We start from the raw sequence: 22,588 nt of genomic DNA on the forward strand, positions 1-22,588 counted from the left end.
ATCCATCTATTCTGACAAAAGAAACATCTTTCCTTGTCCTTGCTAGTCTGTGAGTTTAAGATATTAAAAGATGCTGTCCGATGAAACATCTAGATTCGTACTAGGTGCCACATTGTACTCTGTACGAGTATTCTTGGTGTATTCCAGCTTTTTCTAGACTGGTATTATGTAACCTCACCGAAAAGGGAATCGTGATACAACGTCGCTTTATCCTTTTCGTAAGATTGCATAGTATCTCGTTAGGTATGTAGTCTTTGTTTCTAAGATAGGTAGGTACTTGAGCGGCTTCTCTCTACAATGAAGGGACACCACGAAGGAACAAGGACTCTTCTTGGTGGAGGCTGTTTGCTATCAAAAAAAGGAAGAAGAAAACGACTGATCATCTTAGACGGTGGTCCACAGATTTAAGACGATACGACACTTATACGCTGGAGATTGACGAAACCTCTGTATGGGTGTGGACTTGTATCTCTGAGTAACATTCACGTTCGATTCATTCCTGTATCGGTTTACTTGCATAAAGACAAGGTTGATGTTTCATTTGCTTCACGTGATTGTCAAGGGACCCTATCGTGTTGATACCTAGAACTAGATCACAGTACTGTAGTGTAGGTAGTTGAAAGACTGTCAAAATGATCTAGCATAGGTAGGTAGAATACCCGGTGATTCTGTTAGTACCTACCTACCTACCTACCTACCTACCTAGGTGCCGACCTTAGTACTAAGGTCCCTTAGCGATGGATCATTATGAGGCCATTAATTATGGCGCATAGGTATACTCTGCAATTAATCACCTACCTACTAATCTACTCTGCCATCATCTTCTATGGCTGCCCGCTGTCGTACCTTGCAGTGGAGGCTAGACTATTAATTCCCCAAAACGCGTTTAGGACCCACCGAAACCTTTCCTCGGTGATGTCGATCCCGCTAACAATTTCTGTCAGCCAATCATTTCAGCGCCAGCTCACTAAGGTACAGCAGGTCAGGCTCCTGGACCTTGAAAGCTGCCAACCTGCAATCCAGCCGAGATATGATTATCTTCAGCCTCTTCTTAACAAACAACTTAAACGAACAAACAGTGCAGGCAAACAGGGATATCACATTTCCGCTCGCGATACCTGTCCGGATACCTGTATGTACCGTGAATAAAAAACATCCCTACAAAAACAGCCTGTGCTGACTGGGAGGAGCTGAATTTAATCCCCAGCAGGCTGGGCTTTTTCCATCACGCGTCTTTCTCTGCCTCATCTCATTCATAACAACACTTTTGCGGTTTCGCCTCGCAGCCTTTCAGCTTTGCGCAGCGATAAGCGGCTGTTTCGGAACCTCATACGCTTCACTTTGCTCAGTCTTCTTGAGCCTCGCCTCCCATTAGCCGAGTACCGGTATCAATGGACAGCTCAAATCAAGACCAAGGTCAGGCTCAGGCTCAAGCTGTGATCGAAGCGCAACAGCCTCCAGATACTTCAGCGCAACACGGAATGCCTTCTATGGAAGCTAGCACCAACATGAATGGCAATGGTATGCCGCAGCTGCCTGATCACGTTCTCAACCCGATGAACCCAGAGGCTCTGGCTATGTTGGGTGATCCTTCTCTCATGGCAGACCCTTCCCTGATGGGTATGCAGATACCTATGGGCGATCCTTCTTTCATGATGCAGCCTGGGATGAACCTTTCAAACGGCCAGAATAATGGGTTTAACCTCCCAGTAGCCCCCCCTGCTACTGTCAGCGCTGGTAAGCTTTGCGCCCATGAATCGCATACTCCGCAGGTATACACTCTAACACGCGACAGAGGAGGTTGCTCTCTACGATCGCCAGATTCGCCTCTGGGGCATGGCTGCGCAGGCAAAGATCCAAAGCGCAAACATCCTTCTCATCACCATCAAAGCCCTCGCCGATGAGATTGCCAAGAACCTTGTCCTTGCTGGTGTTGGCTCCCTCACTCTGCTTGACAGTGCCACTGTTACTGAAGCTGATCGAGGTGCTCAGTTCCTGCTCCCCGGTGATGAGGATGTTATTGGCCAGAACCGAGCACAAGTGACCAGTGCTGCCCTTAGGAAGCTTAATCCTCGTGTCCACATCCATGTCGACGAGGAAGGTGTTAAGACTAAGGGGCCAAGCTATTTTGCAGCTTACGATATTGTTATTGCGACTGACCTTGATCCCGAGTCTTTCAACATCATCAACACGGCTACACGCCTCAATTGCAAAGCTTTTTATGCTGCTGGTTGTCATGGACTCTACGGCTTCATCTTCAGTGACTTAATCGAGCACGACTATGTCATTCAGCGTGACCTCGGAAACGTAGCAACGTCCACTGGTCCTGAGACTCGCACACGCTCCATCGTCGACGTTCAGACCCGCAAAGAGGGCCCTAAGACAGTCGAATCTGTCACGAAGCGTGAGCTCTATTCTACATGGTTCCTCGCCAGCGACGTCGCTGTCCTACCTATTGAATACACACAGTCCAAGCGACGACTCAAGAGCGTAACCCCTGCGCTGTCTTGTCTCCGTGCTCTGTGGGAGTTTATGCAGCTCCAGAACGGCCGTGTTCCCAGCAACCGCGAGGACCTTAAGATGTTCACGCAGATTGCTACTCAGAAGCACAAGGCCCTGGGTCTACCCAGCGAAACCCTTCGTCCTGATTTTCTACGCAGCTTCCTCCAGAACCTCGTCAGCGAGGTCTCTCCTGTTGCTGCCATCCTAGGTGGTCAACTTGCCCAGGATGTCATCAATGTCCTTGGACAAACCCAGCAGCCTATCCAAAACATGGTTGTCTTTGACGGTGGCAGCATGGAGGCGCTAATGTATCCCCTGCACCCAGAGGGCTCTCTTGGGGCATCCCAACTTACTGATCACACTGTCCCCAATGGTGGTGCGCCTATGATGATAGGCGGTGGCATGGACGGCCTCCCTATGGGCATCGACCCTACCGCCATGGGCGCTCTACCTCACCACAACAACCCCATAATGCTTTCTGGCGGTATGCCCCAGAACGGCACTTTCATTGCTATGCCGGACGGCTCCCTTGCCGATCCTACGCAACTCAACACTCCGCAAGCCCCTCAACAGCCTGTCCAAGAGCCAGCAGCACAGCCCACCGCAGAACAACCCGCTCATGAGACACAGGCAAACGCTAGCACCTCAGAAGCCAAGTAGTCGACTCGCTATTTTATCGATCTGCATTTAGACACTACTGTTTCATGAAGACTTGTACAATTTGGGAAGAAGGAAGAGGACGGCAGTTGGGAATCGATGATACCTTTGTAACATTAAAAACGAATTTTCGCGCAAGGAATTGTTTTCGCTTTCGAAATCTAAGGGGGTGTAAAAGATTTGGCAATCCATATTCATTGGATCACCGTCCCGACATAATTGGAAGCGATCAGGTTCTTAAAACATCACACACATACACTAAGTTCAATGAAGATATCACCAGGTTTTACGTCGCGTGCTGCAAATCATTATTCATGTTTATTTTGCTTCATAATCTTTGTCGGCCTGATATATATATGTGGCACATCCACGTTATCCTGGCTGGCATCTTTTCGTACCTTTCCTTATCCCTCCAAAAAAGCAAACTGGTCATGATTTCGATCGCCTGGGTATTCACCTCCAAAGATGTGTACACTGTTGACTCCTTGAGTGCAGCTTGAAGGTTCTTCATTGGCGTGTCCATTTCTTTCGTCTAGCGCGCATCCCCAAGGTAAAGCAAGTAGAAAGCCAAAGTGATCCAAGAAAAGCAGTGCTGGTTACGTCGATCAAAGCGAGATATATCGAAATGCAGCGTTGTATGTCCACGGACATGCTTGCCTAACGCCGTCGATGCAAATAAAGTGGAATCTATGTCCTCAGTATGAATAACAATTAGGTATACGGTTAACCCGATTTTTGGGTATATGATTTTTGGGTATCGTGGCAACTGCGCTGCGGTTGCTTTAAGGAGGAATTGCGCAAGAACGACATTGCCATTGACGATGACGGTGATGATGTCGCTGTTTTTCCCCAGACAGAATATTTTTATTGTGAGCTTTCGTCAGTGCTCTCGATGGTTATGACCGCTCGCTGACTCTTGATAATTTGAACATCATCAGACGATTCATCCTTGACTAGAGGCTCCTGACCCTTCAAGGACTTGCCGCTCGTAGTCTTGGAATCTGTGGCTTGGACGCTCGTTTTCTTGGATAAGCGGGGTTGGACGATGTTATCAACCGTCTTCTTAGCTATGTTCTTTGGCATCGCCTTGGAAGATCCAGCGGTATTGGACTTCCGCGTTGCAGCTGTTCTTGTCTTCTTCCTTGGTGGCTCGACGGTTGATGCCGCTGGTTGGGCCTGGGCGGGTTTAGGCTTTCTCGGACGTAGCTGTCGTTTAGGTGGGCTGTCATTGGGATTGGAAACCAACGCATCATCGTCCTTCTTTGTGGGTACCTCTTCAGTAGGCTCAATCTCCACAACAGCCTCTCTTGTTTGCGATTCAAGACGCTTTCGCTTGTTGGACTTCTGGATAGTAGCCGGAACGCCAACGAGGGGCTCGGCAAATCGAACGGATTTGAAAGGCTTATTCAGTCCGGTTTGCTCATCTGCCTGTGACAAAGAATTATCACCATTCTATCGCGAATCTTCTCGATCTTGGCCAGGCTCTCCTTTCTCCTTGCTGCCTCGTTTGCGTGGTTGGTTCACGCTCCATCCTCTGATTTGAGTTGGCCCAGAACTAGGAAGTGCGGCGGCGGACCCGGTCTCTTTGTGGTCGTACGGAATGGTCTTGAGTTCGGGCTTATTCGGCCACGCTCGGTGCGCGGGTACGGGGGCGGGTTGAAGCTTGCGGTACTTGTTACCGGCGTCAGACGACCCTGAAGGGGTAGATCGATGACGGTGAACCGAATTGGGCAGACCCTGATGGTTTTCTTGGGGGCTTTGAGCCATGTGTGGAGGCATAGGAGGGGGGTTCGCATACGTTGGAGATAGTACTTGATGTGCGTAGCCTTGATGAGGCGAGGTCATGAAACCTTGCCCGGCAGTCTGCGGGTTTGGCAGAATTCGATCCGTCGCGATGGGCTGCAGTGGTGGTTGCCCGTGTGGCTCGGGGCCGGGATAGCCTCCTCGGTGGTAACTGCGAGGAGGGCCAGGGAGACAGTAAGGACCAGAAGACCGTAGACTAGGTTCTAGAAGTGCCTCGTCTTGAAGGGATTGGTTACGTCCCCTGGATGGGCGCAGGGGAGGTAGAGGCTCGGTGCTTCCATTGTGAGAAAATGGGATTCGGGCTGGAGGCGGAGCTGGAGATGAGTAGTGAGACGACACTGAGCCGGGGGCAGGTCCCGGAGGGGCGGGAGGAGCAGTCGCGGGGCCCGGAGGCGGCGGAGGTTGCGACCAGTATTGGCGGGAGTAGCTAGGAGCGTCGGTGGCATAGCTCAATCGACGAGGGGAGTAACCTGGATCGATAGGGCGGCCAGAGGCCATATGAGCATCACGGGGATCTGGGTTCGGGTAGCTGGTATGTGACAGATATGCCCCCTGCTCCTGAGCCGGAGGACCCTGAGAGGGAGGGGGGGGAGGGTAATCAGAATGTCGTACTGACGGATGCTGTGGCACGCTGTGGTCATGCATAGGTGGGTATGGCATAGCCTCCCCGGGATGACCATGCACTGAGCCGCTTGGTTGCATTGGCAGCTGGGCGTGGGGCTGGTGCATGTAGCCTTGAGGAACCTCAACGAGGGTAGAACTGAATCGAGGGTCAATGGGAGCCTGGCTTGGAGTGACGGGTGGGAGTTCAGTGGTTCGAGCGATCGAGCTTCGATGATCATGTTCCTGCATTCCATGAGAAGCAGGGCCCATGCCGTTTGTCAAACCATCACGGTAGACGGGTTGTTCTTGAACACTAACGGCCTCCATGATAGCAGGAGCTTCAGCTACAGGTGCTGGCTCATAGCCCATCGCGTACTCGGCTCCTGCGGTGCCATAAACTGGAACAGGCTCCTGGATGGAGACAGACTCATTCGAGGTACCCGCGACGTCACTCAGGGCAGCCAGGATATCAAGTCCAGCACTAGGCTTGTTATCTGGTTTTGGAGCTGGTGTAGGCTTTGAATCTGTGAAGACGTCACGAATGGCATCATAGCGAGCATGCTTGGGTGCTGGCGCAGGTGCAGACGCCGGTGCGCTTTTTTGCTCTTCAACTTCAAGGAAGGCGCCAGCAAGTGCGAGGACTGAAAGGCCGGTAAATCCAACTTCAGGTTGAGAAGCAATCATATCCTCTGTTTCAGTCACTTGGTCTTCAGCTTCTGGCTCCTCTGACTCGGATGGTGCCCGGCTAACAACAGGTCTGGCTCCGAGCTCTTTGAGAGCAATGCCCAAAGACTTGGATCGTAGCTCCTCTTCGGATCGAACATATTCAGAGATGTTGATTTCGTCGGGGTTAACATCTTCAAGTTTGCAGAACCGTCTCACAGACGCCCCAATCTTGGCGCGATACGGGCTATCTTCTGTGCGGCGGTGGTTGGTTGTCTTTAAGAAAGAACGAGATGCATGCGAAATTCGACCTGAAGGGTTTGCGATATAGACCACTGGCTTTCCTGGCATGACATGAGGAGTCTTTTCGACTTCAGGGACGGGTGCGTCTCTCAGTATGATACCAAACTTAGGGTGCACCCCAAAACGCCTCACGGTTTCTTTGTCAAAGTCCGAAGGTGTTGTGGTTGAAAAGTCGTAGCCATTACACCACATATCTATGTATATTCCGTGGCTGTCAGGATTGTCGAGATACTTGCCACGCTTCGCGCGAGTATGGCCTTTGCTAGAGTCATTGGTCGAGTCTCTGAAGCCAATCTCCCATTTCTTGAACTCAAATGGTCGAGGCACGAAAAGACGACTGCTAATGCCCTTCTCTCGCATTGATGGCTTCTGGTTGAACATTCGAAAGCCGTACTCGTCCGGCTCACCCATGTTCTTTGGTAATGGTGGGCTCTTCTCACGAGCAGGCAATCTGAGATTGTGAACTCGAGCAGCAGCAGCCGGTACAATACCGTTGGCGAAAGCGGGTGGTTCTGGGGATGCTGGGGTTGAGTCTGACTCAGCTGGCGTGCCCTCAGGCGTTGCCTCGACTTCCGCAGCACTAGCGAGAAGACCTTTGGCGGGGGCTGGGGCAGGAGCAGCAAGCGATGGAGATGCGAGGGTATCATCAGGATTACTTCTGGTGTTCTTCTTGGGGGTAGGTTGACCCTCAGGTTGCTCTTGTGCTCTGCGTTTGTTGGCACCCCGGCCTCGACCACGGGTGCTCTTGGCTGGAACAGCGGCAGTAGTGGTAGCAGCAGCAGTGACAGCAGCGGTGGCAGCCACTTCATTATCACGTCCCTTTTGCCACATGGCAGTGCCTGGAACCCGAGAAGGATAGGGAACTAAGACGCCATCCAACTTGCACTCATAAAGTCCAAACTCTTCGTCAAAATGTTCGTCACTAATGACCTTATATTCGTACTGATCATCGACAACCTGAGTTGAGCGTGTAAGCAGTGCGTACCAATTACCGCAACGGGTAGATGATGAGGTGGGGAGTATATGGTGTAATAACACAGAATGAAATAAAAAGGATGAAAAACTTCTGACTTACATCGACAGGAAGATCCTTGTCATACAAAGAGTTGAGAATGCGAGCGCGGTTCTCTTGTCCTTCGTAGAATTGCTCTGTGACTTCTGCAAGACCATTCTGTGGGGGCGTTCGTCAGTAACTGCCAAGAGCCTCATAAGGAATTTCGGAAACGTGATAACGTCACGTCAGAGGAAGCAACATACCTGGTATTCTTGGTGGGCAACATAATCATCAGCATTGCGCAAATGCTCAGCAAGCTCCATGTCCCTGTCGAAGCGTCGTTTATACTCGGCTATTTTGGCATCGAGGTTGTCTTGAAGCTCTTGCATGACAGGTATAAACTCTTGGGCATGTTTATGCTTGTCTGGGTTATGTAAAGCATCCTCAATGGTGCGATCAGCAAGCTCTTGCAGAGCAGGCTTAAGCGCGTGAGCAACAGCTTGATAATTGGCTTTGAGATGCCGTTGTCGCTCATAAGCAGCTTGAACACGCGAATCGGCGAAGTTCTTTGCTCGGCCTCTTCGTGAGCCACCACGGCCAGTCTTTGCAGTAGCCGCCTTGGATACTGCAGCAGTAGAGCCACCTCTACCACCACCTCGACCTCGACCGCCACGACCTCTTCCGCCGCGGCCACGGCCACGAGTGGAAGGTTCCCTTGCGGGAGACTCATTCTCAGCCATGACGGACACGATGGATCATGTAGCTGGAAGTGAGGAGGAAAAGCGGATGTGCGATGTTGTTGAGTGGTCAAGTAGAGAAGTAGAGCAGGGTAAAGTAAAGTGAAGTAAAGCAAAGTAGCGGGCCGGGTACCAACTTTTTCCTGTACGTTAAGAGGTGAGAATGTGCCACGCGCCAGTGACAGGGGGAGTAAGGTACCTACCTAAAAGACAGGGTAATGAAAGAGAAGCGCAAACGCTGTACGTGTGTTTTGGCGCGATGGGAGACCTTGTTCCTAGCAGAAACGCGGGCAACAAAGAGCAAAGACGGTGCTTAGCAAGCTGGAAGGGTGGAGGAATAAAGGCTGAGCGCGGTCTGGTAGAAGGAAGGGGAAGATGATTACGGGTTGATGGTTGATGGTTGAAGGAATCTGAGGTCAATCCGGATCTGAGAAAGAGGTGTGAGGTACGTATATTTTGAAATGGATCAGAAGTTTTTGCTCTGACAGTGGCCGCAACTTGCAACGCAGCAGCGCCTAAAAGGAACAGCAGCAGAAAAAAATTGACTAATCCACCAAGCAGACAAGCTTCAGATCACGTTGATTACGGTGATTCGCAGTGATCAGTAGGCGTGACAAGTGGTTGAAGTCGTGAATATGAAGGAGGTTCCAATGTAATGAATGAGACGGAGAAGCGCTTGAGTCCCTTTTTTTCCAATAATACCGGTCCCAGCAGCATGACCCAAATGGGTGAATGAAATGTGCCAGACGAGCCAATAGAAGTGGGGGCAAATCTGTTTGTCGCTGTAAGTGCACTGCAGTCAACTGTTGTCCACTGTAGAGTAGGCTGGATCGCCTAGAGATTATACACCCCTGATCACCAGGATTGTCCACCAGCCACGCCCATCTTTTTTGTAGTCTAAGCCGTTTCGGGCTTTGTCAAGGCAGTTTCTGATCGATTGATTGGCCCGGTACCCTTGATTTTCCGTTCGCCGCGGCTCCGTAACCCCTGTCGATGCTCTCGCATTCTGCAAGGAGGTGCAATTGCTCTGTACTCCGGATTCTCTTTAGATCTAATTAGCATTAATACATCGCTGAATAAGAACGCAGAGTGAACAATAGCTACAGTGCATGAAGGAGTCTTATTTATGATTTAGTGTAAGAAGCTCCCTCTGTTGGAATCTTTGAAACTGGTGATAATTGAACTCTTTCGAATTATAGCAGATGGGACAATGCAAAAAAAACAGCAGCTGAGGTGCGGTCAGGAACAAGATTCAAGAGAAATTCCTTCACTCATACGAGATCGGGATCACTGAATCTGCTCCTCTCTACTCTACTCCATTTGCAACAGTCGTACTTGATCTTCATGATGTGGTATGCATTGCTGCACGGGCTAATAACCATACTTAGACGACCCTATGTTTGTAACAGCTGTTCATCCCGTAACCTGGTTGTGGAGCCTCACTTTGCTTACCCTGTCTACTGGGTAACAGAAGAATCATCCTCCAAGGCTTAAGACACCAAAATAAAATAGCCCAACTATTGGTCTAAGATGTCATAAAGTGTCTGAATTATTTTGTTTCTGAAGGTCTAGCGGCTAATTCTCTCTGATACCCTGGTAATTGCCAGAACGAACACTCCACGACTTGTGCCACGGGCTTCGGAGTTTCGGATAACAAGCGGTAATGTTTTATTCATGCCGTAACTTTTACTCGGGTATCTGTCTCCTGGGGGCTTTCTTTGATGTCAGCTTTTCACTGTCTGGAGAATTCCAGCTGAATCTAGCGTCAGTCTTAACTTTGGACTCACTTGCGTCATCATCGGTAGTTTACCGTCTTGGATAACGTGTGCTGCTTCTGAACAACCCTAAGGCTTATGAGAGTACTTGGAACAGAAATGATAGGTGGTCCACTTTGAGTGGCTTCAGGTTGTTGCGAGGCGGACACTCTCATATTTGAACTTGTTAAAATGAGAAACACTTATTCTTCCCAACAGGATCCAAAACCTTGTTGTATGCAAAGATATAACTCCATGCAATAAGACAAAAAGATGCTTACTGAGGGCATCCGGTCATATATCTTTTTATTTTATTTTTTTTACTACTACCTAGGTATGTAACATCAAAGAAAACCCTTCTCTGTCCGAAGCTCAAAATCTCATCTCATCATCATCTCTCTCACCCTAGACCACTAACAAAACAGGACAACCCAGCCAAAGTTAAGCCCCGCATTCACTCAACTCGCCTTACACTGGGTCAGGTCAGCCCAGCCCATGGAAGCTCCTGGGAACTAAACTAAACGGTGCCGCTGCACTATCAGCCAATCAAACCATCTCCACAGATTAGAGTAGCGATGCGACAGTGACCGTTCCTCGATAGGCAAGGGGAGGAAAAAAAAAGTGAGGTGCTAACCACGTGCAACCCAACCCAACCCAGCTCATCTCATCACGTCGCAACAGAGCCTCATTATCCAGATCGCCATGGCCAAGAGACGGAAGCTGGCGCATAAGAATGCACCGAGCGCACATTCTAAAAAACTTGCTCAGCAGAATAAATCAGACCAGAAGAAGCCCCCCAATGGCCCTGCGAAGAAGGGTAAAGGCAAGCAGCAGCGACAGACCGATGAAACGCCTACGATACCATTTGAGCCTCACCACCGTATACTCCTTATTGGGGAAGGTGACTTGAGTTTTGCATCATCTATAATTCGACATCACGGCTGCGCAAATGTCACCGCGACTGTTCTGGAGAAGGATGTCAACGAACTGCTAGCCAAGTATCCCCATGTCGAAGACAACATTGCTATGATTCGCGGCGATGCTCACAAGTCCGACAATGCTGGAGGGGAAGATAATGTATCATCATCAAAGGAAACAGAAGCCTGCGAAAGTAATGAGAACGACCATGAAGAGAACAACGACTCCAATGGCGAAAGCGACAATGAGGAAGAGGACTTCTATGACTCAGACGATCCAGACGCACCGCCCAGACCTAAACGAAATCTGCCCCCCAACAACAAACTCCTGTATAATATAGATGCTACAAAGCTCCCAAGCTCCCTCACCCGTACCCGCTTCGACCGCATCATCTTCAACTTCCCCCACGTCGGCGGCAAGTCCACAGATGTAAACCGCCAAGTCCGCCACAATCAGTCCCTCCTCGTCTCCTTCTTTGAACGAGCCATTCCCGCACTAGCTCCTGGTGCCGCTATCGTCATCACGCTCTTCGAAGGAGAGCCCTACACCCTCTGGAACGTGCGTGATCTGGCCCGCCATGCTGGTTTGCAAGTTGAGCGCAGCTTCCGTTTCCAGGCTCGTGCATATCCCGGTTACAAGCATGCGCGGACGCTTGGTGTCGTGAGGAATGCGAAGGGCGAGGTCAGTGAGAGCGGATGGAAAGGTGAGGAAAGGGCATCAAGGAGTTTTGTATTCAAGAGGAAGGAGGATATCGTCCCAGTGGTGGGGAAGAAGAGACGCAAGGACGATGATTCATCTGACGATGAAGACTGAGATAACACGACGGATGGGCAAAGAAAAAGCATTATTGGCGTATGGTGTTATATATCGGATAACTTTAGACAAGCACAGCAGTACGATTTATGTCCTCACAATTTACTAAAAATGGATATATAATTGACCAGGGGTATCTGCTCCATGTTGTCTTCTGCCACATCAATGCAAAAATTGTTAGCAAGATACGGCCAGACCCTCCCTCCCTAAACTCCATATAATCGTCGCAGAAAAGTGGCTGAGCCTCGCCAGAACAGGGCGATTCCGAAACCCCAAATCAAGATGGATCCTCAACGCCGTGACGCCTTCAGTAGAAAACACTTCCATGAAGCAAACCCCGGCTGGAATGGTGCTGCCGAGCACCTCCTGGGGACCAATATACCCTGTTGAGACAAGGTCCAAATGGCCCGTTTATATAAGAAATGATACAATGCGCCTGGTATCGGCCCTTAAACTCCCAAAATGCAAATATGATTATAACCCAGCCAGCTCCATTAGTGCTCCTAACCGTAGACTGCAATTCTGGGGGATTTAGCGACTCTCTGTTTGTAACACCGCACACTCCGCTTGTCCCTTACGCCAGCGTCTCCTGCGAGCCAGGTCCTCGACCCTGGTGATTAAGCCGAGATATCTCGTTAGAAGCTCCCAGTATATCCTTCTCAGCATTCCTGGTGGCATCCTCCAAGTCCTTCGTATGATGGGCCTCGTCCTCAAGCCTCTGTGCCTCCTCATTTTCCCTCATTAATGCCTCTTCTTGCTCACGAAGAGCCTCCTGTTCGGCAGTAACAACGCCATCCATAGACGACTGCGGAGGAGGTGGTGGAGGAGGTGGAGGACTAGGCGCTTCCAACTCGTCCTCTCTTAGCCTCTTCATATTCGGTCCATCCGTTGAAGGAATGGATGGTGAACCACCCGCTTCTGTATCCCTCTTTCGCTTACGATCAGGGCTTCCCAGAGAACCACTTCCCTCCCTGTCTGATCCTACGATAACGTCTATTCCGTCTGCCGATGTGCCGTCGACCTTAGCTAAAGACGCGCCCTCCGAAACATCAACGGCGGAGCCAGCCCTGCTACCTGCAGTGCTGGGTTCCTGGTCATCCTTCATCTGGGCATCCGCGCCTTCATCTGCCTTCCGTTTATGCTCTCCATATTTCCGGACAGCACGGTCCAAAAAGTCTTTGACATATTGCTTGATCTTTTTGACCTGCTTGTCACCAAGTGGTGCACTGGGGTCTTCGACTCTGTTGTTCTTGAAGTCGGACGCGACCAGCTTCTTAGCTATATCTTTACCAAAGCGTTTCAGCTCCTCCTTAGGAAGTTTGTGATGGAATTTGTCGAGGACGTGTTTAATATGGGGAAATAGCTGATATTTCGTTAGCAAAGGGCTATGGTATAACGGCCAGAGAGGGACTTACAGTATTCTCGTAAATCTTCATCCGTTTGTCAACTGGTATAGACCGCCATTTCTCCTGTTTCACCTCCTTGGGGGGCGTTTCGGCCGCCTTCGGAGTTGACGCAGAAGTGTGTTTTGGTGTCCCTTTCTCAGTAACTTGGTTGATAATACTTTGAATCGCCAATTGCTCCTTCATAGCTTTGGAGGGTGTCTTCGCAGCGGGGTCTGTCGCGGGTTGCGTAGGCCTCTGCCATGTAGTAGCACCCTGCTTGGTATAGAAGTAAGTGTTGCCTGCAGCGTCCTTAGCGGTAAACCACCCCGGAGGAAGTGAAGCGTTGAATGGAGGTCTGCGAGGGCGCCCACCATTCTGGAAGAAGGCGTTATTCCTTTGAGGCATGCTGTTCCGAGGACCCTTGGGTGCGTCAATGGGTGTTGGTGATGCGGTCTTAGAAGTAGATTGTACTGTCTCTTCTTCCCGACCTGCTCCGCGACGTTCCTCGAAAGAGTTTGCGGTTGGCGCGTTTGGATCAAACTTGCGCCGCCGGATTCGGTAAGCTACCTCAAGTTTGCTCCATTCGTCGAGCAGATGCTTGGATTTTGATGCCACGTCTTCGTGCTCGGATTGCGTCAACCCTTCGATTGTCGCCTCAATCTTCGAGTCCTGCACCTTGTTCCTCGTTAATCGAGGGAACTTGTCAAGGATATCCAACACCTGAAGGACAACGTTGTGGTCGTCGATAAAAGTGTTGAGGGTCGTTTTCAGGATTTGATAAGCATGCATCCGCATAACGCAGTGAATGACGCGTTCTTCGTCGCACCGCAGGATACGTTCCAGAAGCTTGACTGCAATCCATTTCTCCTTGCACTGCATAAGCGCGGCCATGACCTTTCTCGCATCATCCTCGTTGAGACTGCGTGGTCGTATACTGTTGACATATTCCTCATCGTCCTCGTCAGGCTTTTTCTTCCGGGGCTTCTTGGCAACTGAAGTATCCCAGCCATCGCCTCCGTCGATACCCAGCGCCTCAACTGTGGCTGCAGGCAGCTTGGTTGCTCGCTCAGTTTGTGTCTTGCCTCCAATGAAACCCACACAATTGGGTTCCCCGCAGTAGCAGGGTTGAGGGTCGGCACCATATCGGTCAACATTGTAATTGAACACCAACTCCTCCCCGGATTGGATCTTGCGCGAGGCAAATATGCCCATCCGAAGTTTGTCGCCAACCACCCATTTGTCAACATAACAGTTAGGGTTGCACGAGTGATTGCAAAAGCGACCATAGTTGCCCTTTTTTGTTGCGTCGACAAATTCGCTCTTGTTCAGGGACATGAAGTAAAAGTGCTTGATCCCCTCTTCATCGTACTGGATCATACGGCGTCGAAATGTAGGTTCGTTAATGACCTCACCAATGTATTCAAAAACAAAGTCGTTGGGTTGTAGATCCGAATCGGCGCGTAGGCCAAAACCCTTCTTTTCGGTTTTGATGACTGACACATTGGCGTACTGCTTGCGCTGAAATCGCTGGTTCTGGCAGCCTCCTGCGCAGTTTCCTGCCTCGGCGCTACACTCCATTTTTGTCGCCCGGTTAATGCAATCTGAATCTTCGCCACAAGCAAGGTTCTTGCCATCGTCTGCAGAAAAAGTTAGCCTGGCACAAAGCCGCAAGGTTTACTAGAGGTCACATACGCCATTCTTCCCGACACTCGCAGTCCAAGGCGTCGTTATCTGTAGATCCAAGGTGCTTTGAGCCGTAGAGGCAGTCGGGGATGCGCTGGAAGAATTTACATGACTCTGTGGTCATATCGGGGAGGTGGTCGAAAAGCACAGGTTCGCGACTGGCGGCTAATTTTTGGGAAGCCTTTCGGGAGAGCTTTGAGGGTCTGTTTGAACTCGGGGTGTCTGCGCTTTCGCTGCGCGACTTGACGCCGTCCTGAGAGGCGGTCGGCGACCGAGAGCTTTCGTGATCACCATTCGTGACGCTCATGGGAGTGTTGGCCTCCTGCTTCACCTGCGCGTCGTTTGCGCCCTCCTCAAGCTTGATTTCCTCCATTTTGCTGGTGGTATACTCGTCATCCTCCATTAGTACATCAGAAGCAATAGCCAAAGGGCCGAATTTGGGGCGCGGTCTCGAGATTTGTCCAAGGTACTGTCGCGAAGCAAAAAAAAAGGCGTGTTTGCAGAGTCAACGTAAACGCGAGGGATGACTCGTCTTAGGACAACGAGATGAGTGGAGCTTTAATGTAGTGGAGCGGGCATAGGCTTCGCGCAAGCAGTCAGTTAGGTTTGGGGGGATAAAGCAAGCAGAAAGTCGACGGGAGGCGAGGCGAGGCGAGGCAAGACAACCTAGGAGGTATGTATGTAGACAGAACGTGGAGAGGCGACTCGACACAGACCGGATCCGGGGTAATATTTTGCGGTCACGAGGAAAAGCGACAGGGCAAGACAAAGGAGTCAGGGCTCATCAAGACCGTGCATCGACGATTACAAAGAGGACGGACAATACGATGCGAGGGACGAAGCCAATTCGAGTCGAGAGCGCTCTTGACGACCTGGTCAAAGGTAGAGCAAATAGGCACTATAGGTAATAGCATGTCTGGTCGGAATTTTATGGCCCCGAGCTTCCGACGAAATAGGCCCGACCGAGGTAGAGGTAGGCCTGTAGTATTGCCATTTGCGCGCCATGATCGTAAGCCATGCTGAGGACAGCTGCTACCTATGCCAGTATGAATATACACTTTAGTATCAGCGACTTTCTAATTCTGGGTCAATCTAATTCAGATTCTGATCAGACAGACCCCTCCTGTATACACTCTGCAGTTTTCAATGTCCCTCTCTCTCTCTCAGAACTCTCAGTGTTGACAATGTACTCAATATGCGCCTCAGCAGTTCTTGGTAATTCCAACCTCGCTCCCAACTAGCTGTCAGTCGAGTATTGGTTGAGAATAGACGATGACGGTGGTGTTGGCTACTTTTGGATAGCAAGAGGTTTGTTGTGGACTGGATACTCGATGACAGTCTATTCATGTATAGGTAGCGAGATGTAGTTGAGTTGATACGAACAGAATTCAAAAGTGAGGAGCTACCCTCTTGTTATGTGCCTATTATGAATGAGGCAAGAGCAAGACACTAGGTAGGTTTACTGGGCGTACAAAACAGTAGGTACTGTAAACCCCCACTGGGTCGTTCTGCAGGTGGAGCCGAGCTGCCCTACCTACCTAGGTACCTATGGATGTTTCTTGTGAGTATCAATCAGTAGGTATGGATAGAATAAAATGAAATTGAATAGATGATCAAAACATTCATCGTATGCTTTATGATGCAATTGATGATGATAGTCATATGATACTGTATTGCGACTTATAAAGGACTCGACTTGCATGCTGTCAACCCAGTCAGATATTGCCAGCTCATAGTGCATTCAATGCCTGTTTGGTAACTTAGATCAACGACGTGGCTGAGCTTGGTTACCTTATAAAAAGGGAACAAGATACACCCCAACTTGATAAGGACATTTTCTCTGCATTTTATTCTGTTCTGGTTTGTTCTGCTCTTTCAATTCAACGAACGACCCAAATGTTAATGATGCTCGATCTGTCCGTACCCCAGGTCTTGACGAACAGTTTTGACGAACAGTTGGCCAGTGCTACGTTCCCCAAATACGACCAGTCAGTCAACCGCAGACAGGATTCGTTTCAATAAATGACAATCCAATGATATGACGAATCATTCTCTGAGTGAGAGAAAAGAGCAATGCAGTCAGTATCGATAATCATGGAACATGACGGCTTGAAACAATGATCCCATCGTCAATTGGCTCATAGCCTAGGCCTCATACCCTTGGAAATCTCCAGGTTACACTTCCATCCATGGATTGCTCTTTGCCCAACCCTGAGGGCGAATAGCTTGGCGACTGCGGCTGCAAGCAATTACACAACAAAGGACTCCAAAGGCCTGTACGGACCAGGCTGAGCCTTTCTTTGGTTGGTTGGCCTTGACGGACAAATACGACACCAGGCAAGCATTTGCATAGGCGAGAAGCCAATGGAGTACCGAGAAATTCATGTTGGTGCGTTTCAATGGGCTGAGGTTTGTGAGCATGGGACCAGAAAGTCCGCCTGGAGGTATCAGTATCTCGAGTCAAGTCAGCTGCAGGATTGCCCGTGATGTACCAAAAGGGTTACGGTTATTAACGAAACAAGGACAGCAACAAATTGGGACACTCGAACTGAGACATTTAGAGGCCTCTAAGCTCGGTCGAATGAATCACAGTCAGCTTAAACTGAACGTTCAGAGGCATCCAATCCATCCCATCCATACCTACACCCACCCACCCATAGGTAAGGTATCATCATATCAGACCGAATCAGCGCAAACATGCAAGAAGAAGGAGATAGAGGGGGAAAAGGAGAATTTCCGAATTCAGGAATCAACTCAAGCTGTGCTACGCAACACAACACAACACAACACAATACATGCACAATTGTCTACCCCCCTGGATCTTTGTGTATTCTTTTCTCGGCCACTCCTGTACTATTGTATCAACTATCTATCTACATAGTATCTACGGATCTCATATACGCTCCCGATGCCTGTCAAACCATACATTTTAACGATCCCAGCCAACCGATTTGATGGCGCTTGAACACTTTTCATTTCATTTCATTTCATCTCGCATCGTCTCGTTGAAGCCGGGCCATTCTATTTCCTCTCTGTGCACCCTTGACCAAATCCTATGACAAGGTAGCTGGAAATCTGACACTGGCAGCTGCAGTGGCACTGATATCCAATATCTACCATCCCTTCTGGCAGCTGTCTGCCTCGCAGTACAACTGCCACTAAAATCCCCATGTTGACCTTCTCGCCTCCTTGACATTCACATCGCAACTTAATTTCTTGTGTAAAACATACCTTTATTTTCACTCACAAAACTACTACAGGCCAAGTCTTCCTCCGCCTTCGGATAGACTTGGTCAAGATCGCACTGCCAAAGGTATATAACCTCCTCAACTTACTTGATGAGATTTGTTGCAGCATCTGACTTCACTTAGGCATCGCCAACTCCCAAGACTTTGCAGAAAACCTCTCATCACGATTACAGGAGGAAACTCTGGACATTCTCGCCTCTGTGTTGCCTTTGTGACCGCAAGCAGTGACCTTCGCTTCTTCGCCCACCTGCTATCACATGTACTGCGAGACCCTGAACCTGTCGCTTCCTTTTGTCGTACCCGCCATCTCTAAGCTCCATAGTTGGTTGAGGTTATCCATATGTTATAGCTTGGGCAACCGCAGAACTTCTAACGAACACCAAGATATTCTGGATTTTTCGGAGATAGCTGCTCTGCTATTAACCTGTCATCGAGACCATCAACACTACCACCCGTGGGGGATATCGAAATATGGAGCCTTTCAGCGAACAGGAGAAGGTATGTGATGATGCAGCATTCTAATTTGATCAATAAGCTAAAATCTATCAGCGCCAGCTTTTAATTGAGCTCATCAAGCATAGCCCAATCGACAACTACACATTGTATAGGGTTATTGGACTCTCCAGTATTGCACCTAACTGGTTTCACGTGGCTCTGCCAAATGGTAAGTCAAACACCACGAGTGCAGATCTCGAAACTAAACAGTTTCATAGGCCGAACCGTGGCCCAATGTCAGGCGGCTCTCATGCATATAAGAAATGAAATGTCCGAGTCGGGTCTGAAGAGAAAAGCCCCCGGTGAGGAACCAAGCAGTGAACGCAGCAACAGCGTTCAGTCGTCCGGCTCTCAAGAGTCTCACGCACAACCGCAAACTACTGCAGCACCTTCTGTCCAGATGAACAATCAGCGCGCACCGAATATGCCCCTGAAACCTCAGCAGCACCAATATCAACCAGGACCACCTCCTAAGAAGAAAGGTCGCCCACCGTATGCAAATAGGAATGCTGACCAGCGACCTTTCAACCCTCGACTCCTTGCCCCCATGCCTCCTCAACCAGTCTTGCAGAATGCACAGGTGTCTTTCCGGCCTATTGCTCCGGCCCCTCAGCTGCATCCAGGTACCATTCCGACTGTTGTGCTGGCTACTGTCCGTACTCCGAATATGGAGCAACAGGGTGAAATGGGAATACCCACTCCACCGACGTCTATGGCCATACAGGAACGAGCTCGACATACTGTTGAACAAAAAAGACTTCCTGCATCGAGCCAGGTAAAAACCTACATTCCTATACACCCGAATCACTGATTGATACCTAGACAGCCCCCCGAGCAAGACCTCAGCCGCCCTAGGTCAAACAGTGAAGCATTTTCTACCCCTCTCAAGCAAGAAATAACCGAACAGGACCAACCACGCTCTGTCGAGTTACTTGAAACAAAGGACCAGAATGATGCCTCCGAGAAAGAATCATCAGACCAGGAAGGGCGAGAAGGAAATGGTACCACCAACGGAAACAAGAAGGTACGCCGAAGTCGGCGTAAAACTTGATGTTTTTCAAGAGTGCAACAAGATAGAACGTGGGAAAAGGGCGGAATTGAAGTCGTTCTGTATGAGAAAACGACTCACAAACCTATCAGCACTAAAGATAGGGGTATTTAAGACGCAGAAGGAAAAGTGAGAGGTATACAGGAGACCTAACAGCATGGAAGTAAGGGAAGGTCTTTCATGTAATTTTGGACGGGTTTGCAGCAACTGATCAGCTAAGGGGAGAGAGAGACTATTACAAAGCCATAGTCTATTTTTCACCCAACACATGTACAATTCTCGATACTTCAGAGCTGTATAATTGTAAGAGATTTATATGATAAACTACCCCCCATGTCGTATATTCGTGACAATTGTTAGTTGTAAGCGCTGTCACGACTTGTCATACTTGGTTGGAAACAGTATTTCATGCACATGCTATGCCTTGACGTTATAGTAGACAAGTGGTACTAGAAGTAGTCAACAAATGGCAAGGATGAGCTGAGAAGCTACACCGTCATGTTATTTGCACTAACTGCCTCGCCGTTGACTCTAAACACTCAGCCAATTTATCACGTCTACTCTTGACTTTCCGACGAAGATTAGAAAATGTCTGGATTTCATTAATCCCCGCTAAATACATAAACTCTTGAATTGGTCCTTAACTCCGTCATCCAGAAATGGTCATTTTGGTACCCTAGTTAACCCAGTTTTCTTTTCATACCAGCTTCTCTTTTACTGCTTGACAATCTTCTCGATGGTGTCGAGGAGGATATCAGCGTGCTTCTGCTGGAAGATAAGCATAGGTCGTAGACGGACGGCGTTAGCACCGCTGCCGCCAATGTTCACACCCAGAGTCTTGGCCTGGGCCAGGAACTGATCACGCTTAGGGTTGTCAAAAGCAATGAAGGTTCCCTGGCCCTTGCCACGAAGGTTCTCAATCTGGCCAGGGTATTTCTTGCTAAGACTCTCAAGGTCCTTGAAAAGCTTGTCACCCATCTTAGCGGTGTGGTTGACAAGATCGTTCTTGTTGATCTCGTCGACGATAGCCTTGAAAAGGATGGCACGAGCAGGATCACCCATCCATGTGTTGAACTGACGGTAAGGCTTGTTGGGGCGAATGGCAGGGTCGCCGTAGTAGAAACCAGCAGCCTGAGCCTTCTTGGAGAAGGTCACAATATCAGGAGGGGTATCAAGATTCCAGTGCTCGTGAGCCCAGAACTTTCCAGTAGCGCCAATACCCGTTTGTACCTCGTCCACAATAAGGAGAATGTTGTGCTTCTTTGTAAGAGTGCGCAATTTGCGGAAGAAGTCAGGCGAAGCGTGGTTGTCACCACCCTCACTCTGGACGGGCTCGACAACGACGGCGCAGGGAGGATGGTGCCAGCTCTTGATGAGGTGCTCAACCTCGTCAAGACTAGCCTGCTCGATCTTCTTGTTCTCCTCGACGTTCTCCTCGAGAGGGTATTTAAGCTTGGGGAAGGTAGCCTGAGGCCAGTCAAAGGCAGGGATGTCGACCTTATGAATAGCCTTGGATCGGGTTGTGGAAAGCGATCCAAAGAGACGACCGTGGAAACCAGTTTTGAAGGAGAGGATAGAAAGGTCGGGGCAACCTGGAGACTGGTTGTTCATGGAACTGTCGAGCTCCTGGGCACTGAATTCAACCTCTGGGCCACCACGTTCTTGCTGTCGGCGCCACATGAAAGCGGCCTTGTAAGCAGTCTCGTTGGCATCGGAACCAGCCATGGCAGTAAAAACGTTATCCAAGCCCTTGGGGGCAACAGTGAGAAGACTGGACTTGAGAAGATCGGCCCAGTCGTGGGAAGGGAAAGCTCCAAGAGCAGGTCTGTTCACGATGGAGTTGACCATCTCAGGGCTTGAAGCGGCCTTGAGAAGGGTAGGGTTGTTGTAGCCGACGGCAATGGAAGCAATCTGAGCGAAGCTGTCGCAATTGTTAATTTTGATCTTGCGAAGTGAACACAATACAAGTGAAAAGGATGAGGATTACAACTTACACATCAAGAAGAACATTGCCATCGGGATCGACAATGTAGTTACCTTTGCTCTTGGTATAGTCGGCCATCATGTTTGCGCTGCGGGTGTCGAAAACCTTTGTGAGTTCTTCCATGTGGACTTTGGTCTTTGGGCCAGGAATAGATGTCTTGACAACGGGAGCATCAGGCTCGCCAGCGAAGAAGGTCTTCTCAGAAACCGCAGCCATTCGCATGTTTCGAGAAGTACTGAAAGTTCGGAAAGCGGCAGCTCGGGACGCAGCTCGAACTGCAGGCCTGGCGACCATGCCAGCGCGGAGAGCCGACATGACGAAGATGTATAATAGAGGTCAAGGTTTGTATAGAATCCGACCGTGAGGTAAGCTTTGGTGTTATCGTTTGGCTACTGTGGAGAGAAAGATGTGTTAGCATAAGAGAAGCGTGTCGTCATGATAAGCAAAGGTTGAATCATAAGATGCAACCATGATGGGACCTAATTCAAGAGAAGCAACTTACCTTGGGGGGAGATGTCAAGGCTCAGTACAGAGATATAGAGGAAGAGAGAATGGTAGGAAGAGGAGGGTCTTGTCAACCCTTTTATAAGGCAGGCGCCGTATCGTATCTCCACGACCAGCGCCTCAGTCGGGAGCCGGCTCTCCCATCGGGAGCAGTCATGATGTCCCCAGCTTTACACCAAACCAGGACGAGACAATGCAGTACTAAACAAAAGTTTATCTTCCCCGCAGTCGTTTGAGGAATTGACCAACAAGCGGAGTCAAATCAAAATCCTGTGGATGGAGATGCAGGGAAACAGGAAAGAGGGAGGGGTGAGGTTATCCATGGTGTTGAAGGCTTGCCTGAATAGGAAAAGAAGCTGTTGTACTCGACTCGCCTAGTTTCGCTCTGCCATCTGGTCCTTGGATCGTTACCAACAAGGAATTGAAATATAAAATAATAAAAATCAAATTTACATTTTTCCATTATCGATAGTATTTTGTTCTTACCAAGTAAT

The 22,588-nt window shown here is 49.5% G+C and overlaps 6 protein-coding genes across 6 annotated transcripts; 3 read left to right on the forward strand and 3 right to left on the reverse strand.

Annotated features, from left to right (window-relative positions):
• Positions 1-1,022: 1,022 nt before the first annotated feature.
• Positions 1,023-3,469, forward strand: B0J16DRAFT_344199 (uncharacterized protein). The gene is made up of 2 exons (XM_046128157.1): positions 1,023-1,737; positions 1,796-3,469. The coding sequence occupies exons 1-2, from the start codon at positions 1,392-1,394 to the stop codon at positions 3,160-3,162; spliced, it is 1,713 nt and encodes a 570-aa protein (XP_045981145.1). The 5' UTR covers positions 1,023-1,391; the 3' UTR covers positions 3,163-3,469.
• Positions 3,470-3,748: 279 nt separating this feature from the next.
• B0J16DRAFT_400916 (uncharacterized protein) lies at positions 3,749-8,265 on the reverse strand (the record flags this gene model as incomplete). The annotated part of the gene is made up of 4 exons (XM_046132554.1): positions 3,749-4,611; positions 4,684-7,488; positions 7,607-7,702; positions 7,789-8,265. 4 exons carry the CDS (start codon positions 8,263-8,265, stop codon positions 4,024-4,026), a joined length of 3,966 nt encoding a protein of 1,321 aa, XP_045981146.1. The 3' UTR covers positions 3,749-4,023.
• A 2,385-nt stretch (positions 8,266-10,650) lies between these two features.
• B0J16DRAFT_344203 (uncharacterized protein) lies at positions 10,651-11,874 on the forward strand. Its single transcript, XM_046128158.1, has one exon. The coding sequence runs from the start codon at positions 10,719-10,721 to the stop codon at positions 11,745-11,747; it is 1,029 nt and encodes a 342-aa protein (XP_045981147.1). The 5' UTR covers positions 10,651-10,718; the 3' UTR covers positions 11,748-11,874.
• Positions 11,875-12,321: 447 nt separating this feature from the next.
• Positions 12,322-15,188, reverse strand: B0J16DRAFT_269403 (uncharacterized protein; the record flags this gene model as incomplete). The annotated part of the gene is made up of 3 exons (XM_046123511.1): positions 12,322-13,110; positions 13,163-14,769; positions 14,825-15,188. The coding sequence occupies 3 exons, from the start codon at positions 15,186-15,188 to the stop codon at positions 12,322-12,324; spliced, it is 2,760 nt and encodes a 919-aa protein (XP_045981148.1).
• Positions 15,189-18,302: 3,114 nt separating this feature from the next.
• Positions 18,303-19,965, forward strand: B0J16DRAFT_151878 (uncharacterized protein). The gene is made up of 4 exons (XM_046122071.1): positions 18,303-18,561; positions 18,613-18,727; positions 18,777-19,333; positions 19,385-19,965. The coding sequence occupies exons 1-4, from the start codon at positions 18,535-18,537 to the stop codon at positions 19,607-19,609; spliced, it is 924 nt and encodes a 307-aa protein (XP_045981149.1). The 5' UTR covers positions 18,303-18,534; the 3' UTR covers positions 19,610-19,965.
• Positions 19,935-22,201, reverse strand: B0J16DRAFT_344208 (aminotransferase class-III-domain-containing protein). The gene is made up of 3 exons (XM_046128159.1): positions 22,093-22,201; positions 21,601-21,982; positions 19,935-21,527 (listed from the first exon to the last, which is right to left on the reverse strand). Exons 2-3 carry the CDS (start codon positions 21,903-21,905, stop codon positions 20,321-20,323), a joined length of 1,512 nt encoding a protein of 503 aa, XP_045981150.1. The 5' UTR covers positions 21,906-21,982; positions 22,093-22,201; the 3' UTR covers positions 19,935-20,320.
• Positions 22,202-22,588: the final 387 nt, after the last annotated feature.

The sequence above is a fragment of the Fusarium flagelliforme genome, assembly GCF_020744385.1.
Source record: "Fusarium flagelliforme strain FIESC 12 MPI-CAGE-AA-0113 chromosome Unknown B0J16scaffold_5, whole genome shotgun sequence".
NCBI classification, from domain to species: domain Eukaryota; kingdom Fungi; phylum Ascomycota; class Sordariomycetes; order Hypocreales; family Nectriaceae; genus Fusarium; species Fusarium flagelliforme.

Excerpts from the sequence above, each read along its gene's own strand:
- B0J16DRAFT_151878 (XM_046122071.1), top strand. The coding sequence starts at position 18,535 with ATGGAGCCTTTCAGCGAACAGGAGAAG. Across the intron at positions 18,728-18,776 it reads TCACGTGGCTCTGCCAAATG|GCCGAACCGTGGCCCAATGT; the intron begins GTAAGTCAAACA and ends ACAGTTTCATAG. Across the intron at positions 19,334-19,384 it reads GACTTCCTGCATCGAGCCAG|CCCCCCGAGCAAGACCTCAG; the intron begins GTAAAAACCTAC and ends ATACCTAGACAG.
- B0J16DRAFT_344199 (XM_046128157.1), top strand. The coding sequence starts at position 1,392 with ATGGACAGCTCAAATCAAGACCAAGGTCAGGCTCAGGCTCAAGCTGTG. Across the intron at positions 1,738-1,795 it reads CCCTGCTACTGTCAGCGCTG|AGGAGGTTGCTCTCTACGAT; the intron begins GTAAGCTTTGCG and ends AACACGCGACAG.
- B0J16DRAFT_344203 (XM_046128158.1), top strand. The coding sequence starts at position 10,719 with ATGGCCAAGAGACGGAAGCTGGCGCATAAGAATGCACCGAGCGCACAT.
- B0J16DRAFT_344208 (XM_046128159.1), bottom strand. The coding sequence starts at position 21,905 with ATGTCGGCTCTCCGCGCTGGCATGGTCGCCAGGCCTGCAGTTCGAGCT. Across the intron at positions 21,528-21,600 it reads GGCAATGTTCTTCTTGATGT|CTTCGCTCAGATTGCTTCCA; the intron begins GTAAGTTGTAAT and ends CAATTGCGACAG.